Source organism: Lethenteron reissneri, chromosome 34, assembly GCF_015708825.2.
Source record: "Lethenteron reissneri isolate LAM-NWPU_2019-01 chromosome 34, ASM1570882v1, whole genome shotgun sequence".
NCBI lineage: Eukaryota > Metazoa > Chordata > Hyperoartia > Petromyzontiformes > Petromyzontidae > Lethenteron > Lethenteron reissneri.
In genome coordinates, this window is record NC_083812.1 from 8,356,725 (window position 1) to 8,377,541 (window position 20,817).

At 42.1% G+C, this 20,817-nt stretch overlaps 1 protein-coding gene across 5 annotated transcripts in view; it reads right to left on the minus strand.

Moving 5' to 3' along the window:
* Nucleotides 1-20,817, minus strand: part of LOC133350644 (palladin-like) — a 148,313-nt gene that overhangs the window by 79,836 nt on the left and 47,660 nt on the right. For all 5 annotated transcript variants that reach the window (XM_061565240.1, XM_061565237.1, XM_061565239.1 and 2 more), the window contains 3 exons: nucleotides 19,939-20,065; nucleotides 19,695-19,772; nucleotides 9,582-9,723 (listed from right to left, as the gene is read on the minus strand). In XM_061565240.1, the coding sequence (XP_061421224.1) occupies nucleotides 9,582-9,723; nucleotides 19,695-19,772; nucleotides 19,939-20,065 (347 nt within the window). The remainder of the gene's footprint in view (nucleotides 1-9,581; nucleotides 9,724-19,694; nucleotides 19,773-19,938; nucleotides 20,066-20,817) is intronic.

Sequence of the window (20,817 nt, forward strand, 5' to 3'; positions counted from 1 at the left end):
TATACAGCAAACTCTAAATAAATCACATTGTTGGTTTCAGCCCAGACCAGAAGCAGAGAGAACAATCATAAACCCCAGGTATAAACGTCACAATAGGTCTAAAGTGAGTAACCTTTACCAAAAATAGCAGTGAATAAAGCAGCGATTATAAGCACAAGTTATGTAGAGATTGACCCGGCATGAACTATGCTGGTCTATGCACATGTGGAGTGGTGAGCATACTTCACTATGAACCCCACACACCTGAGTTCAATTCCCTGCAACGGCCAACATTGCTGGCGAGTGATGTTTGAACAGGTCCTGGGCATCCCACCGCCTTTACCAAACCGCACTAACCAGCGTAGTGAAGTATGGTCAAACAAGACCACGTGACCGGCACTATTATTATTCCTCGTATGCCGATTGTCTGTGTGTATCACAGTGGTGTCTAAAGTAGAAATGGAGGCGCTAGAAATGAACTCCCCTGAACATTCCAATTGCGTTGGGGTGTTCACGTGAAAAAGGAAATTGAGTTGCCCTAATAGGTCAGCTTTAGAAATGCCCATAAGGGTTGCCGCCTTATGTTGACACAGCTGCATGCTACGCTTTTGTTTGACCATTGAATGGGACACCTCATACAGCGTGCACTATACAGAAAATGCAGAAAGTCATACATGTTTAATGTCGCTGCACATACTGTAGATACAACTGCAGGTGGCTGGTTATTAATGCAGGCAAGCTTATTGTGTTATCTGTATAACGTCCGAACGCATGCGGTGGGTTGCATTATTAGAAAGGAAAAAGAAACACGCAGTAGCGATGGATTGCTGGGCACGAGTATAGACGCAGCGACACATGGCCATTCGCTTTGAAGAACTTAGCTCAGCGGTAGATTGTGATGATGGTGGTTGGTTGGTGGTGGTGATGACAATGGCGACGATGATGATGATGACAATGGCGACGATGATGATGATGACAATGGCGACGATGATGATGATGACAATGGCGACGATGATGATGATGACAATGGCAACGATGATGATGACAATGGCGACGATGGTGATGATGACAATGGCGACGATGGTGATGATGACAATGGCGACGATGATGATGATAATGGCAACGATGATGATGATGACAATGGCAACGATGATGATGATAATGGCGACGATGGTGATGATGACAATGGCGACGATGGTGATGATGACAATGGCGACGATGATAATGGCGACGATGATGATGATGACAATGGCGACGATGATGATGATAATGGCGACGATGGTGATGATAATGGCAACGATGATGATGATGATGATGCCAATGGGGGGGGGGGGGGGGTTAAGCGCAGGAGCATAACAACATTAAACGCAACTCGATGGCCTCCTGCTAATTTGTGAGGTCATCTCCACCTCGGGGAAAAGGCGAGCGGCTCAAGCACTTTGGCGTGTGCACATTTGGACGCGTTTACTTCACAGAGTCATTTTGAACATCGCGCCGTAAAAGTAAGCTGTAGAAGCCCCCCCCCCCCTTCTCTCTCCCCCACCAGCGTGTGGCATTTGGATTCAATGTGGCGTGAAATTGCCTCTGGAAGTGATCACAGTGCGGATGGCTGTCCCTTTGACTCACACAACACTTAATTTCTTAAGCGGTGGTAGCTTCCACGCTCTATATGGACTTACATTCACGTGGGTGACTAGTTTAACTTTTGTTATGATTATAACATCAAAGAGGCGACGGGGGGGGGGCATTTTTATGCCCACCATAAAGGTAGCATATTATTAAATAATAACCCCTTCTAAAAAAAATCACTTGGCACCTGGTCAAAAGTAATACAGTACTGTATAGTAGTCGTGAATTCAGTCCCGGAACATTACAATATAAATAGAGCACGTGGCATCAATTTGCCCGCACGCCTTTGCAATGTGATTAGGCCTTTAAGTCCCCCCCGCCGCATACGAGCGTCAGAAGTCAAATGAAATCGTCGCGGGTCAATCTTTCGTTCGCACATTCTCGTGTGAAAACCGTATATCTGTAGGGGTGTCAGGGGAAGGATTCCCACCAATAGAGGGGTTAGTGGGAGGGGTGATCGAAGAGATATAAGGAGAGAACGGGCGGGAAGAAGGGGCCTTTTGGCGGGAACGAGATTGGGACGGCTGGGGACAGGTGTGGATGGAAGGAAAGGAATAAAGGACGAGACCCCTGCAATCTGGTGTCGGCTCCTACTTTACATATCTATATATTTTTTAAAATTAGATTTTCTAAATAAAAGTTGAAAACATGCCACGCAATCTCCATCTTCTTTTCGTATGGCAGGATGTAAAAGCAATAGTTTTGCAACGTGTTCTACTAAAGTTGAATGCTCTTTTTATCAATCCCAGGTGGCAGTAGACGCCACTCGGTTACATAAGTTGGATGCGCAGAGGAATACGCAAAAAGAGTGCTCATAGATCATACTCAAATAAATAGCATTGCTGCTGGAACTAAATATGTGAAATACAGTAATCAACCGTAGTTTATAAGAGTATGTCAGCAATACTGTTGATATAAGTGTACCCATATAATAGACACTTCTATTATGAGCAAAATGACATCATAATCAACATCATGTTTCAGGTCATATCAATACCTCACCCCCAAAACGTTTGTCATTGTGCCACAATCGTTGTTTTCTGGGCCATTGCTCTCCCAACAATTCTAAACGACAAAACATTGCACAGCTGCTCATTTAGGAAGCACAGGACAATTCGGTCACGGCGATTATGGATCATTATCACTCTTTTGTGATGCCACATGGACATCTTGAGGGCATTGCCACCTAACACCAGGACCTTTACTCTCATATTCAGTGCTTTCTTTCGCCACGGGGGTACTAAAACTTCAATGCCTGTTGATGTGGCTGTCGCATGAAGCCATGTGCCAGTGGGAGTATCACTCGTGCATGCAAATATTGGAGACCGCCACTGAAGCCAACATCGATTGCATGACTTGGCACGTATTTAGTGTGACTATAGTTGCCCAGCGATGATGATAATAAATAAGGGCCTTTGCTCGAACACGCTGTTGAGAATCCCTCTAGAGGGCATTTGGGTTCCTCTTCCACGCCGGCCGTACATCTTTGGAAGAGTGTGGGGGGAGTACTGCCACTTTACCCCACCACACGTGACCTGCTGCGCGGTCACTCACGCAAATGCAACTAAACAACGTAAACAAATCAACTTGACAGACGTGGAGGGAAAGATGAAACTTTCACCATTGTTTCAACTGCAATGTCAGCAGATCGGACCGACGACCTCAGGTTTGCAATTCCAGTAACCATGACACTGTGGCGGCATTCATCCAGCTATGACGTGAGCCAGTAGCTACTAACCAGCATGTTTATCGAGGGCTTTGTGAGATTTCTCATGAAGGTACATTGATGGTTATGAAATGGCACTTTCTATGTAGTCGATTAGGGTTATTGCCTTAAGTACACAGTATCAATATTTAAAACAATATTTACAATGTATATACTTTTGGCAATTACTTTGGTACATGTTAGACATTCACAAAGGAGGAACAATATATTGCAATAGTTTTGACAGTCATGTTTGTGTCTGCAGGCATATCCCCACATTTGCCTCTGAGATTCGAGGCCTAAAAATACTTTGTAGCAGCATATTCAGTCTGAAAGTAGATCATGTTCATCTGTGGAAGGCCTTTCCAAAGCGATGCTTATGAACAAGCTTACAGTCAGGCCATTTATATTAATCAATAAATTGAAACTTGTATTTTTATTCGTTGAGCATTGCCTAAACAAGACAAATAGGTATTTTTTTCATGAGCACACTGGAATGCAAATATAAGCACTTTAAAATGTTCCATTGCAAAAAATTTTCAACATCAACAAAACATGCTCGTGATATAAGTCTGGTTATGTGCGGTCACGTTTGTTCATGCCACTGACTTGCAGTGCTTTTGAATACTCCACTAACTGAACATAATTACACGTGATTGACTGCATGTGTCTTCGTTTAATGGTATGTCGCGCGCTCATAATGCAGCAGGAGAATGGCTGATTCCTTAATACTTTTTAAAAAATCATAGACTGTCTGGACATCCCCACCATAATTGCCTCATTATTCCAACTCATCTCCCACCAAGTCCCTGTACACCCTCAATGCCTTTGTGATTTTTGGCCCAAAAAGTCAAGAAAATTTGTTTTTTTCATAGCGATGTACAAATGTTAACATTCAACATTTTTCCCATCTTTGGCACTCTGCTCTAAAATAACATCATAAACTAAAAACGTGTCAACAGACACAGGAAGCAAGTGACAACCGACGACGACTGCTTATTGACTCGAGTGAGCCAAGTTAATGGCTCGAGAAAAAACTGTGATCAGAGTTTCAAACCGTGCCCTGGTCTGCATGAACACTGCAGGGCAATGCTGGTGCAGCAGCACTGCTTACCACCATCGAATGGCTGTAGCCCTGTACATCAGGGGAGCGATTGTAGGAAACGTCTACACATATTCTTGGTTCTTTCGGTAAAGTCACGTATAAGGGAAATTATAAAATAATAAAAATATAAAAGCTTTTTATTATTTTACTATTTCCCTTCTACGTGACTTTACCGAATTAACCAAGAATATGAATCCCTGCAGTCACGAAAGCTTTAAATCTAAATTTAAACCTCTGCATACTTCAGTTAAGCATTGGGTCAGGCTAAGATGGAAACACCACATGAATTAAAGACGCTTTCGCTTAAACAAGGTATGCAGCACTTTCTCACACTCTCGTGCTATAGCTTAGGTGAGTGGATCAATTGCCCTACAAACAAGAGGTCAAGAGTTTAAATCCCACCAAGCGAATGTTTGTTTTGACTACAAATCCTGCGCTGAGCTGAAAAAACTCACATGGTGCAAAGTGCTGCAAGATAATGCTCTTCTACACTCGTGTGACTGCTGTTCATAGTCTGCAGCCTTGTGCTTTCCACGCGTGTGGCTCGCTCACTCTGCCTACATCTATGGCGCAGATTGGGCCCTAAATTAAATCAATTCTTAGCGTTGATTTAATTTAGAGCTCTCTTCGCTGTAGTTGTTACCTACTTTATTGTGAGTATGAAGTTTCTTTTGTTGCCTTTACAATTGAAGCTACACAACATTGAACAGCAATGCAAAGACACTCAATTTCAGATACAACATATCGAATATGTACTTTCAATCGACGTGAATGTACCACATCACGGCATTATTTTTTGTTGGAAATTGAAGCTGTCGAGGTGTTTGTCGAGCCGAAGGAAATCACAGCGGTCCATTCTGTTCCACCAATCAGTAGCACTGAGCTCCACGTAATTCAATATACTTTCCCTTTAAACGCAAGCTGGATGAGGGCATTCACTTAAAGGCTTCAACGTGCAAGGTTTACGAGGTTCAGTCCGGTCGACCTGAGCCAGTGCCCCCTCTCTCCAAGGTGACACAGTTCTGTGGGTTAAGTCGCAGCGTTGAACAAAACATAAATGCACCGCGACTCCCCACATCAACTAACCCGACACTCAGTGGCCTTTCTCATTGGTGGGTGGGTAAGGTGAGAGCAAAGCGTGGCGGTATCTGGTGGTTATTCTAAAACAAATACTTTATACAGATGTCCCACTTAACATGCATTTTCAAACAGAACAAAGCACAGATGTGTTTGCGGTGTAGTCCTCAGCCCTGTTAAATATCCCTCGTAACTCCATGTTAATTTGCAACATGTTTTCTTGCTTACGTCAATCAGCAGCAAATTCTCCACAGCATACGGTGCCATGCATTTATTAAAAAGGTTACAGTGTGACATTTGGCTACATCATCTGCCCTTTGTTCTATCCCAGCATGCATTTAAATTGTTGCATTGCATTGCTTCCGTGGTGTTCTGATATTGATGCCATTCAGCCTGAGTTTGTTGGCAAGAGGAGGAATTTGTCTGAGCACGCAAAAGGCATTCAGAGTGAACGATAGTAGCAGAGCCTGCCCAACTGAACCTGGAGTCAAGACAGAAGAATGCAACACAATGATCAAACAATGGTTACAGTGGGGGGTTTAACGTGGCACGTGTTGTGCATCTACAGTTATGCACACCCAGTGTCCTTCTCACACATTCCCCCCCTCCCCCCCGCACACTAAATGCTGTGCCGATGGGTGTGATCGTGAACTTTGGGGCAATTTCGATTTAAAGCTTTCGTGACTGCAGGGATTCATCTTCTTGGTTCTTTCGGTAAAGTCACGTAGAAGGGAAGTAATACAATAATAAAAATAAAACATAATAAGATAATTCTCACAACGTTTCGGCCACAACGCAGGCAGCCGTCCTCAGGTGAAAACCAGGTCTGTCGGGGAGACAGCGTCTGACGCTGTCTCCCCGACAGACCTGGTTTGACGCTGTCTCCCCGACAGACCTGGTTTTCACCTGAGGACGGCTGCTTGCGTTGTGGCCGAAACGTCGTGAGAATTATTTTATCACGTTTTATTTTTATTATTTTATTACTTCCCTTCTACGTGACTTTACCGTAAGAACCAAGAAGAACTTTGGGGCACTGTGTCTTGTTTGCAAGGAATTCTATTTGCCATAGTAGCAGCTTAATGCTGAGGAGCACGAATGTGTTCTGGGACTTATGAGTGACGTACACGTCTGTAGTTCCATGAGGACCATATGCAAGGAGACTAGGACTATGTAAACATCCATGATTTATCTCATAAGTAGGGCTCACAAGTGACGTCATCACACCTATCCCTCTCCTTAAGGAACGAAGCGGAAGGATTTATCCACAAATCTGGCTGACGCCTGATGAAGCTAGTTGTAATTACTGGCAAAACGTCGTACTCAGATTGTAAATGTTGTGGATTTGCTCCCCAACACACCCGTGTGCTGTACTAGTGACGAATTGGCATGTTCTGTTTACGTGAAAAACATTACTAGTTGGCTGTGTCGGGTGGTGGCGGGTTTAACGACACATTTATATTTACGCGATCTAACCCAAAAAAATATATATTATGGATGCATATATACATGCATAGTCATACGCAAACTTATAAACACACGTGAGCATATAGACTGTATAAATTACCTGACCAGTTTATCAATTAATTAATGAAGAACTAATCATCACAATATATAAGCTTCATGGTTCACAAAACACGTTCTTCCCTTTGAGAGACTCCGCTCGTGCAACGTCGACAGGTTTTAATCAATCCGTGTCTTTTTGACCTTTAACAATTAATCCTACCATGGGAAAGCAATGCTACGAATGCCAGGAACGTGCCGTCACTACGCTTTTATGACCCATCGTCCAGATGGTCTCCAAGGAAGATGCTTAAGAGTGTCAATGGTGGCTCGTTACACTCTGGTGAGTGCAGCTGCCGCGTTCCCATCACAACTTGCGGCATTGAAACGCATGGCCATGGTGGCTTGTTACCACTACGATGCATCGTGGTGGCAATAAGATGAAGGTACAGGTGCAGCTCTGCACATTTTTACTCACATAACTAGAAATATGACATTTGGCCCAAATATAATCGAGTCTATGCTTTTAAGTACAAAAATAAAATCACGAATCGTTCTACGGTATTTCGGCCGCCAACAATTGCAGCCGGTAAGTTTTATTTACACCAATAGGGCAGAGTTAGCCTAAAGCTCTCGACTGCTTTAAAGCTCATAGTAAACACTTCCACAATTTGTTCTCCATCATCAGTATACTAAGTCATGTACCTTCCCCGTAGTTTAATAGTAAAGCAAAGCCCGCTACTGGTTACAAGTATAACCATTATACAAAGAAAGACTAAAATAAATAAAAGAGGACATTATCCAAAAAGAGTGCAATGTGAAGAGGGTGGCAGAGGAACTAACGTACCTCAATCGTGGCTTTCTCACGCATCGCTGGAAATTTTGATGACTTAAAATTAAATAGCCCATGAAAGTGGATGACAGGCCAGCAAAGTCTACAGAAGAGCACTCACGGTGTTGGCTGGAACACAGTGCCGAAGGGTACACAGTGTGTACCAAGGTGGCCTGGCAAGCATTCGTAATTTCTATGCCAGCTCATATGTTCCTGTGCAAGTTTGGGCAGATTTAGGCCTGCAAGGCCCCAAGCAGCCTGGCACCCATCAGCTACAGGCTTGTCATCGAAAGCCGATAATATTAAACACGACTCACTCAGTTGCGCTCACTTTGCAAGAACATTTTTTTGCTAGATTGCAAGAAAACACATTTGTGTTGGTTACGGAATGCATTAGAATGTGTGTTCAGCTCGCCAATTTCGGCATAATTCAGGAATATGATAAATTGTATGCAACTGTTCAATAAATTGTGTGTGTGGGGGGGGGGGGGGTCTATGAAGGATACAGCCACAAACCAAACACAAATAAAAATAAGTAATCTTTCTTTCATTAGTGTGCAAAGTGGTGGTCAAACGTTTGTTGGGAAGGTGCTGCTTAAAAAAACACTGTAGTTTATCAGACGGATAAATGTAATTACTATTTCTCGTCACGAGCTGGATATATCTTATGCAAAACCAGGTCTTTAAAAACTTGACTGTGTGTACAATTTATGTTAAACAGATATAAGAGGGTAGAGTGGTCTGTGTGTTTCCTGAAATTGTGACTGATCAAACTAAAATGTCCCCATTTTTTATTTGAAGCTTTCGTGACTGCAGGAATCCATACTCTTTGATTCTTTCGGTAAAGTCACGTAGGTAGAAAAAATAATAGATCACGACGTTTCGATCACAACACAAGCAACCGTCTTCAGGTGAAGACGAATCAAAGAGTAAAAAAACATCCCCACCTGGTATGTGATCAATTAACATACTTTAGAGCGGACAAAGTTTCCCCAAACATGAGCAAAACAAATCTCTCCAACGGATATCGACTTTGGCCATCGCCATCATTTATCATGTACACGGGCCTCCCATGCAGGAAACTGTTAAACTCAAAGCGCTGACCAGGCACTACGTGCTGATTGCGCACCAGTTCGTGTGGGAGGCTTTAAACACATTCCTCCTGCGGAGGGAGCTGGTAGGAACGTTGGGTTGCTCGGTCAATGGCCAGGGTCAACGGCGGCGTGGTGTATTCCGCAAATATGCCCGACTGTGAGGGCGGGCACGAGCCGGCGTGAGTAGGTTAAACGTTGAGTTTTATAAGGTCACCACGGGGTGACCAGCCCCTCCCCACCCAGCCCCACCCCTCCCACCCCCCACCCAGCCCCACCCTCCCCACCCTCCCCACCCAGCCCCTCCCCACCCAGCCCCTCCCCTCCCCTCTCCACCCAGCCCCTCCCCTCCCCACCCAGCCCCTCCCCACCCAGCCCCTCCCCACCCTCCCCTCTCCACCCAACCCCACCCCTCCCCACCCAGCCCCTCCCCACCCTCCCCTCCCCACCCAGCCCCTCCCCACCCTCCCCTCTCCACCCAGCCCCACCCCTCCCATTTTTGGATTCACGACGGACGGACGGACGGACACAATAATCCCCTGTGGGCTTGTGGAACCAGGTGGTTCCTACCAGTGTGATCTCCATGCCGCAAATTCGTGAAGCGTTCCATGCCGGACTGCCGACCAGAGAGAGAGGGAGAGGGAGTGGGGGGGGCACACTCACTTTTCTGCAGAAGACGAAAGTCGGGAGAATCGTCCACAGCAGTGTCCTCTCGGTACCACGTGATCTTGGGTGCTGGCGAGCCCTTGACGCGACACTCCAGCACCACCAGCTGGCCCTCGGACGCCGTCGCGTCTGTCAGCGGCTGCGAAAGGCGACAGGCGGGCACGTGCGGCAGCAATCCGTTTGTAATGCGGAGCCCCTAGGACACGATTTTTGATCCCGGGGTAGTTAAGTGTCATTTTCTAATTGCTTATGCCTCAAAAGTATAGAAAATGGATATTATTCCCCGCAACACTTTGCTTTCGCGACCGGGACTTTACGTGAAGGAATGACACAAATGCACACCACGTTTTCTCATTGAAAATTGGTACATTTCAAAATATCACTGTCCTGGTCACAAAAGCAAGGTTTGTGGGGAATGATAGCCATTTGATGTACTTTTGTGGCAGAAGCAATTGGAAAATAACACTTAACTACCCAGGAACAATATATATATTTTTTGTTACAAAGTGAAATTATTGGGAGGCATCTCAATAACCTCCGCTCAACATTTGGCTCGAATGTCAAATTTTTGTTGTTTTTGCTCTGATTGATATTTGTTGCATTGCTGCACTTGTGTTGACGCCCGTGGCTTTTTGTTATTTTGGTGATCCCCGGTCTCTGTCTCGAGAATTTGTCTCATTCCGGTCTCTTGAGTTCTCACCTGGTGAAATAAAATCGACTTTAAACTTTTATGAAACAGGGTGATCTATTTATAGACACCCCTCTGATTTCTAATGACTCTCTAACTTTCTTATCAATAGATGATTGCATTTTGTGAAAGCGATGGGCCCCGTATATTACCGAGCAGAGTGTTACAATATTTAATAAGTATACTTGAAGTGGTGGGAGACACGAAGAAGCTTTCAAATGAAATGTTGGTTTTTATATATTCTATTCCCATTATTTAGTCAAGTATCTACAAATGGATCATCTTGCATACATTTTTTTCTCTCAAACGCATAGTAGGTGCCATTCCATAAAGATTGGGCTCCTTTGTTTTGGATTTTATTTGGAAAAAAAAATATTTCGCTTTTGAAGTTTATTTGTTTGAAGTTTATTTGTTTGAAGTTTTAAGCCTGCCAACATAACTGTTCTTGGCTACTGGCAGAAGCAGTAGACTTCCAATTATGAGGTAAATGATTTCCAAAGGAGTAAACATTTTGACAAAAACAAGTTTTTTTTGCAGTGATGAATATATTTTTCCATGAAAGAATAACAAAACCTACATTATTTACGAAAACCATAATACGTAAAGTATATATCTTTTATTACAATCGAAACGCATTCAGTAAACAAAAAAAACAAAGAAAAGTAGCTAAAACGTTGTCTCACGAGACTACAAGTTAAATCAGATAATTTATAGTGAATTTAGAGCGTTAACATTGGATGTGTAATTGGTTTTAATTATATATATACACATCAGGGCCAACGTAACAGTCGGCACATGTCTATGGGAGCGAATAAATCAGCTCGTGTGCAGGTGTTGGGTGGATTGCCGCATTGCAGGATCACCACGGAGGTGGTGGCCGCTTAGGAGTCCTTAATCCAGCAGTCGATTTAGAATGGCTGATGATTATACATGACAATTAAAGGACTTGTGGGCAGGATGTTGCAATGAAGAGTTCGTTTTATAGACATGAGCAGATGTTTGTAAAGAGAGTCTCTGTTCTAGTTCATCAGTTTATTAACTTTTTTTCGAAGATTTCTCAGGAAGTATGGGAAATGGACTTGGCACGTGTGCATAGAGGTCCAGGATGAGCAATGATATTGAAAGTGTGCCGCCTTCGTTTGTAACATTATAGACTTCATTCTCTAACCATACTGCTGAAGTGTAAATGGCAGCACTTTGGCACCAAGACAGCTTGCCTGCGTTTATTTCTCTAGCTCTGTGCTTCCAAAAATCAATTAAACACGCGCCACATATTCCTGGCCTTCTTCCACAACCGCCGGGAAGTTTGGATATTGAAACGTTTTAAAGGAGGCTGGTGGTGTTAGGGTTTGAACATTCACGTGACCGGTTGTGCAGATAAGATCAAACAATACTTGAGAAATATAAGGATTGGTTTTACCCTTTCTGGCAATAAAACAGTTGTTAAGATGTTAAAACACTAAACACAAACCTTTTTGCAAGGAATCATGTCTGCATTAATCACACGTACTTGTGGTGAACATGCAAACACAAACATGCTCTGATAATAATATATGCATTCTCTTTGAAACTGATTGGTCCACACCAGAAGCAGCTTTCTTTAGAGCCTAGTCTCAAAGTGTTTAATAGTTGAAAAAAACTTGCCGCTGCTCACAACTACAAGCAAAATGTTTCATAGAAGGGAAGGTGGCAGTTTTTGATTGCATTTTTATGTATATATGGTATTAACCAAAAACATATTCATTGTTTAAAATCTATTCTTTAAATATTATGTTTAAGTGCATGCCAAGCAAACGCTTGGTAGGTGTCCATTGCAATAAACAGGCAGTATATATATCACGAATTTATAACTGTAATATAAGCGAGTTCTGAATTGTAAACACATTAATATTCTTTGACAATATTTATTATGCCCAATGTAAAATATGCACGATCATGCATGGGAGAGCGTATTAGATATTGGGGCAGTGTTGATGCATGGCTTCCACAAACCGCAAGTGTGGGAATATCAGGGAGCGGGCACGAGCAGGCGGGAGTAGGGGGGGTGACAGGGAGAGCAGCTACCCTCAACACATTTGAAGAGGAGGCAAAGCCACATGCTGTGTCCCCTCAAACAGTATTCGTGGGCCAGCTTGTCTAATGAACATGGGCCCCTCTGGCTACTCTCAACCCAACAATCATTGCCACGTGTGTGCCTGCCACAGAGTTTCCATTTTGGGGGGGAAACTAGCGCTGAAGGGAGCCCCTAAAACAACGCGACGCATTACATTCGGCGTCCCAGTGTACCCCCAATATTGTAAAATGACTGCTTCACGCACATGGCGACAAACTAAATGCAGCGTTAGCCTGAAACATCAAATATATTACTCGAACCTATCAAAATGACACGATTGATTTCATTATACTTTAGGGTCATCGATGGGCAATCTGAATTTATATTTAGATGGTGCACAGGCACTGAAAATATGTGACGTTACCTATTGTATAAAGTGTACTAACTCATTCTGCACTGGATCAGTATATGGAGGAAAAGCATATTTTAAACCTACAGTACTACCATTGGAAAAACATAATCAAGCTGTAACATCATCATCACCATCATCATCACCCGGTAGAGAACTGCAGACAAATGCTTCACTATCTTAATGATTATATCTCTGCAATGTATTATGGTTCCGTCCTGCTCTCTCAGCGCTGCAACTTGTGATTGACTAATCAAAAACTTTCTTTTCTGATTTAATTCCCCAATTGTTCATCATGACACATTCAACCACTGTCGTTCTGTCTCTCGGATTTATATTGTCATTATCTTTCTTCGGGTTTACTGAGTTCTGTAATTTTTTCCTTTTCGCTATATTTCACCGTTGTACTTTTTGTGGTATCCAATAAGTTCTTATCCGTTGTTTTATTCCCACCCTCCCTACACTGTTCATTACAATACCAATTATTTAACTGTTCATAGTGGTGACATCCATTTAACGATCTTGCTTTTCTTGGGATTTCAATCGGTGGCGTAGATTTAGTCTGAAGCCTCCAATCTCCTGGACTGGATGGTTTTGAGGTTGACTGTCTTGTTTTTGAGAATAAGTTTTTCCCCTTTTATATGGCAACAAAACAGGCGTTAAGTTGTTAAAACACCAAACTGAAACCTATTACAAAGAATTATGTCTGCATTAACCACAATACTTGTGGTCTAAATGAAAACAAAAAACATACTCTGATAATGTATGCATTGTCTTTGAAACTGATTGGTCCACACTAGAGACAGCTTTCTTTTGAGCCTCGTCTCAAACAGTGTTCGACTAGAGGACGCCAAAAGGCATATATATTATCAGAGTATGTTTTTGTTTGCATTTTGACCGCAAGTATTGTGGTTAATGCAGACATGATTCCTTGTAAAAGGTTTCAGTTTGGTATTTTTAACAAATTAACACCTGTTTTGTTGCCAGATTAAAGGGGAAAAACTTATTATCATATTTTGGTACTGGCAAAGGAGGTCCCATGATGTCTTGTCTGCCTGTAATTAGACCAGTGCTCCCTCCAGTAATGTTACAAGTGTTAACTGCACTGCGCCAACTTGTGATCACTTCCTGTCGTGAATCTGCTGGAACAGACACGTCTGAAAATGTGTTATTTATAATTTCTAGATCTCAGATCATCCATGCACATTTGATACATTTATTATATATATTTTAAAGGTGTCTGTTGTATAAATCTCCTCACCCTAATGCATATTAAACATCTACATTATAATTTCTGTCGTCTGCCTTCGCATTAAAGTCACCCATTATGATGTATGTTGTGGTTTGCCCTCATTCCGAAGTTAATTTCTTCATAGAACTTGGTTTACTACAACATCTTAATGGCTCGTTGTTGAGGCATATGTTTGTATTATCTTCAGCTTTTAGTGGTTCAACAGTCTTAATCTTAGGAGGATAACTAAATCTGATTCTCTCTTGAACCCTACAACTCAATGTTTGATTCCAGAGAATCTAAGAAACCCACTCATCAAAAAATTACTCTCAACTGTTCCCTCTATGACAGAAGTGGTTGCTACTATTCAGATCCTTACTTATGTATCTCAATCAGACGGTTCTATTTGACAGAGTACTCGTCTTTTGAGTAAAATTACTGTAAGTTACATCCACAATGCGTCCTGTTGACTCCCGGTGATTCTTCGCACTCCCTGCATTTTCACCTTCCTTGGCGACAGCATGGCCGGTGAATTACAGATTTTTTCTGGAGACTGAGAGCCATGACTTAGGCAAGTCAGCCAAGGTGGCAATTTGAGCAAACTTCACCACGCTGGTCAGTGCAGGTTGGTGACAATGCTTAGCTGTGTCATCTCATCACCAAACATTGCAGATCCCACAGTGCTCACCTCAAATGGTCCCGGTGAAGTGCAATTTGCCAAGTGAACTCAGTGCCATGATGAATGGATGCCTATTGGCTTTTCTGGAATCCTATTAAAATAGTGCTGAGCTGCATTACTCAGTAATGGTTTGTAAGAGCCCATAAACGAGCTCTATTAATTAATCATGTAATGACATGTTCATTAATGAGAATTAATGATGACTTAATTAGACAATCAGTTTGTAATTCACTGATTAATAAAAGCAGTTGATTTTTTTTTCCAGCATTGCTCAGCAACTCAATCTCATGCGTCTCTGCGACAAAGTCTGTTAAACAATTGTGACTGAGGCAACGTTCAAGGTGCCTTAATTTAATTTACAATGAGCAAACCTGCTGTTTTATAATACGGAGATAAATGGAAGCGCTCTGAATGTTGGTACAGTCTAATAATTCCCCATGCGTCCAATTCACATGTAATTTTTACTTCATTCATAAAAGAGATGGAAACTTAGTTTGTCCATCCAAGACAGCAGCAGTGAGCAATACATAACCATGCCTGTGACTATTTCATACCATTATTCTAAGGCAGGATAAACTTGTTCAGTGCACTTTTAATGACTTACACTGAACAAGGATTAATTCATTACCTAAATTAATGCACGTAAAAAGCACCACATTAATGAGGTGCACTAAATTATCCCTTAACTTACGCTGCTCAACACTATCATAAAATTCAGAAGACGTGAACAGGCCAGGGTACTGTGCTGCTTTATACTTGCAACAAGCATTTTGGTGGCAATGATGCAATCGCGAGCATTTGCTGGCATGAACTGGGGCTTCTAGGAGGTTGCTAGACCTGCACCATAACCTGGCTATCTTTGTTTCTCCAGCCAAAGTGGCGATGCAATTAAGCAAAAAATTACAGGCATGGGGCCGTCCATAAATGACGTCACAAACCTGGGGAGGGGGGGTCAGACATCTGTGACGATGCGTGACGAGGAGGTTGGGGGTTTGAGAAATGTGACGTCACATCAAAATGCGCAACTTTAAATAAATATAGACAACACGTTCTACTTAATTAAATTGACATTTTAATAAATGTTTTCTCCTACAACATCAGAGTGCAGCGTCACGTTAAATACGCACTACAATGACAATAGTTTAAAGCGATTTGAAGCATGTTTTATTTTGGGGGGGGGGGGGCAGAGCTTTGTGACGTCATATTTGAGGGGGGTCTGACTTTTTGTGACGCCGTGTGACGAGGGGGGAGGGGGTCAAAAATCGTCCAAAATCGCGTGACGTCATTTATGGACGGCCCCCTACGCTCAATTGTCTCCAATATTCAGAACTGTTCTGCTTAGTCATGCAACACTATTTGCAATTTCGGTGTCGCTAATGTTTGATTCCTTTCTGTCACATTCCACATGGGGTAGCTCGTTTGGAACTATTTAGAAAGGTCCTGCTAAGTTATTGATGAAGTATGTTTGCTATTTGTATCCACATTCACGCCACTCGTCAAATGAATCGCACCATGCCTACTCAAATAGGACTCCAATGCAAACATGACCCCATCTCAGATAACAGCGGTCCACAGCTCGCGACAATGAGGCACGAAAGACTGAATTAACAAGGGGCAAACTGACAGTCTAAATCTGCACGAGAGAAAATGAAGCTGGGGTTGGTGTACGGTAGAAAATGACCATGAGGTGCTTTTGAGTGGCAGATTTGTGCGAGAAAGGCGCCACGTGTATAAGCCAAAAAAAAAATCGACTTGACTTGAGAAATATCCAAATCCACGAAAATAAGCATTGCTGGCCCGGGCACAAAATACAAATGAGCATTGCACATGATAATTGTTTTTTTTACCTTATTATCTGGCAACAAAACTGACACCTTTTTTACAAGGAGTCATGTTTGCATTGACCACAATACCTGCGGTCAGAATGCAAACAAAAACACAACTCTAATAATGTATGCACTGTCCTTGAAATTGATTGGTCCACACCCGAGACAGCTTTGCTTAGAGACTAGTCTCACATGGTGTTGGACCAGATGACGCCATCTGGCAAAGGAGGTTCCAATGGAGCATTGCACAGTTACAATTCACCTCTGTTTAAATGGATATTTGTATAAAGGCTAGCATTCTATATGTAATTGCAATTGACAAGCTACAATCAAAATAATATAAGCACTCAAAATGTGTCACATTAATAGACTGGTGAGTGATATTGATTAGTGCAATTGGAATTTGCAATCAATGTCGTCTGTGTATACCTATGGCCAAAACACCCACAATGCACCTGAACTTGTCAATTCTCGGTGATTGACTCTCGTACAAACATGTTGCGATCGGCGCTATGTGGTGCCTAGCAGACAGCAGGGCAGAAGCAAGCATTGTTGTACTGCACTTCTATGCGTACATATCTAGGCTCCCCAACTTTATAAACCTGCAATGACCAGCATGATGAAGTATAGTCAAATAGCACCTAAACCTGCAAGGAGCGGGGAGGCCCTGATCCAGCAGTGGATTTACAAAATGTTTGCATTTTTACTGTAGATTTACAGATAATGGTCATCTTGCAAAGAAAAAGTAAGAACAACATTTCCCACTGTTTTTGCATGTTAAGTTGTTATAGTAATATATACAACTGCATATACATGAATCCAAGGAAGCAAACACAAATGTTTCTGCATGATGCAACAATGATTGCAGTGTGTGTTAGCCCAGAGTTGTTTACCTACCGCAAGGAAAGCAAATGTGAAGCTGTGGCTTAATCAGAATGTTTACGCACGGGATGCAGAGTCCCCCGAGCTTGATAAATAGGTGACTGTGTTGCCCGTGCCACCAGCCCATCACATGCTGAATTTGATTTGTGCAGCAATCTAATACTCAGTGACATTTTTGGCATTACATTAGCAGCACTTTTGAGCAAGGTTAATGGTGGTATTCAATTTTATATTTTAGAGCAAGTATTTCAGCAAGGCCTACATGACTGCAGCGAATAAATGTCTAATACATTTTATTTAGTTCCATGCATCTACAATTACCAAGAAAAAAAGTGTATTGAGTGAAAAGGGATATTTATTGCAACATATTTGGCATTTCAATGTTTGTGATAATGAACGTTTGCAGCAGTAAATGTTTGACTGTATAATTAATGAAACGACGATATACGTGGTCCCAAAAGTGTGTGTGCAATAGAGGTGATGCAGAGGTCAAAGATATCTTATCAGAGTTACAGGGATTTCACGAACAATAAAGCCTCTTCGCATAGTAATAAGACATAGAGTTATTTCTATATTCTTTTGTAAATAGCCTTTGAATTTATTAAGTAACATAAGTACTGGAAATTGTGCGAACACATGTGTGCAATGACCCATAATGATCGATGTCCGGTATTTAGAGATGCTATTTTATATTGGTGATGCACACACTTTGAGTGTATCACAACCGCGTGGCTGAACATGTTGCCGCTTACAATGGACACCTCACTTGCAGGACGGTGATTGCATACTGGATACCTGGACACACACACACTGCACCTACACATGCACGTGTCAAAAACTACATGGGTGCCGAATAGGGTTTGTGTCGTTTTACATTCACATTCTTGCCATGGTGCAATGGTTAGCTCACTAGACCTGCTGGTCCGAATCGATCTCATGTCGTGGCATTTATTGAGTCCTCTTGCGGTATAAATGGTTCACCAGTCATTCAATTGGTAGGCCACAGATATGGCCAATATGTAAGACTAGGCCAAAATACCTCCCCAAGCAAAGGCCCTTCTACCAGCAGTGGTACAATTTCAGGCCTAGTCGCCTTTAGAAGACGAAAGTGTATGAATCTCATGTTATAACTTACATATTGTGATTCACAAATGGCAAGGTGCTATTTAGATTAAAACGATAACATTTGCTCCTCATTCCACGTGGCATGAAGATGCTCCTCGATATCTACCACGTGCATTGCGATATCAAACATCTTGTAATACTGTACAGTATTTACTCAAGCAACTTGTGTCTGTCCCAGCCTAGTGGGTAGCAAGTGTTCAGAGTGGTCTTCACAATATACACTCCTGCACTGTGGAATTCCAGTCATGTTACTAGTTGGTGTATGGTATTCATATGCTAAATATTTTTGAACGTGTTCACTCCCTCTTCAATATCCTGCACTAAAACGGAATGAAAACTCAATACAAACTATTTTAAGGACAACTTAACATCTACATGTTACATGTCAGACGTTTTAAAATAGGCATATATGACAATGTGATGGATTTATGACTTAACACATGAAACTTAGTGCTTACATGCAATACAAACAAAGACATGATAATTGCAACTATTACATATATTACAATAAAAAATCTGATCCAAAGTGTGCTTCTGGGAGCAAATAGATGTTATCTCCCTTGCGTAGTGCGCAGAAGGCCATGAGTTTGATCCCGAAACTGACGATGCCTTTATATTTGGACTTTGCACTAATTCTCTTCCCGTGGTCGTGTGTATATTTGTCCAGGTCCTCCAGTTTTGCCCTCCACAAATAATCTAAATTTGCGTTTAGATGGCTGCTAATATAAATTCCCAAATATGATAAACCCCTTCGATGTGTGGCAAGGTCACCTCTGCAAAAGAGCTAATAGCTCAGCGGGCTTTACCTGGTAAATAAAATAATAACATTAAATAGGTTCGGATCAACTGACCAATTATGATCGAATTTCAGAATGATAGAGGCCATGGGATCATATAAAAAAACTCCCAAACTGCACACCCAAAGTTGTTTCCAGGATGCATAATAGAAATGGCAGTGATAATTTTACATAGTAAAACAAGATAATCATGGGTGTTTATCTGCCACTGTTTCCTTTATGAGTATCCATCACACTGCTTCCAATGTTGACTCGTAAATAAAGCACATGCGTTTACTTAAACCTCACCTTGGTTGGCAAAAAGTGTAAAATATAGCACTACTATTCAAATAAGGGGAGAGACATTGTTTTTTTACAAACCTAGCTATATGCTAATCCAGACAAGCATAAATTGTCTGTTACAAATAGAAACCGACTCACCTTCGTAAAAACGGGTGCAGCCATTACTCCTGATTGACCATCAAAGCCTGGCAACCCAAAACTTGGGCTGGCCACTTTCTGTTGGGTACATACAAATACTTTTGATTATATTCAATAATAACATGAAAACGAGGACACGATTAAGCAACTTTGACACTCAATGATGGGATTGAATAACACAATTTTTACTGAACGATACGTAAGTAAATAAATAAAAAGCCCTGCAAAGTATTGAAATCGGTACCTGTGGGATCACCGGAGCAGCAATGGGTTGTACCAACGGAGGCTGCGCCTGCATCTCCACTTGGGCCGTGCCACTGTTTTGCGGGGGTGCAGCTATAGTCAGGGACACCGACATCAATTTCTGAGCTCTGCAATAGAAGCGAACCGCCAACACCCATTAGAGGATTAGAGGACACGAGGTGAACAATGGTGATGTTTAGTCCGTAGCCGCTAGGAAAATGCACCAGATGGCACGCGCTGTGAATTTTTAAATTGGGCATTGTTGGGAGCAGAAAAGCAGCATCAATAAATAATGGGTTGGTCAACCGCCAGAGACAATAGCTGTTGTAAGCACGATAATACACTATCAATTCACTTCACCTTGAGCTTAACACAACCAAAAATATCCACACCTGCAATAAGGGCATGCTCTTTCTCTACCTGCATTACCAGTGTAGAGTTTACACTCATTTGAGTCACACCCGTGAACTGATGTATTCTAGCATCTCATTATACGTCGTTTATGTACAATGTTGCTTGTTGACATTGTATGTATGTTCAAATTCTTTTGCACCGTAAGGAGCCAACCGTGGTAGAAGTTGAACATGGTTTAGATGGAGTTCTCGGCAACATTTCTTTAACAAGGCTGACTGATGATGAGACGCAATGTCGAAACTAGTCCAGAGTTTGCTTGCTTAAACTAATTCTGTTGGATAAAATTGGTGCAAAAAGCCAATAGGCCCCTGGACCAGAATACATTCTGTAATTAAATGTGGAGAAATATATCTAGCACATAGCTCGACCAACACTTTGTTGAGCTTTTATTACACATAACCAATGGGAACAAGAGCAATAAATGATACATTGCATTTACATTAATGCCACTGGCTAGACTGATGTA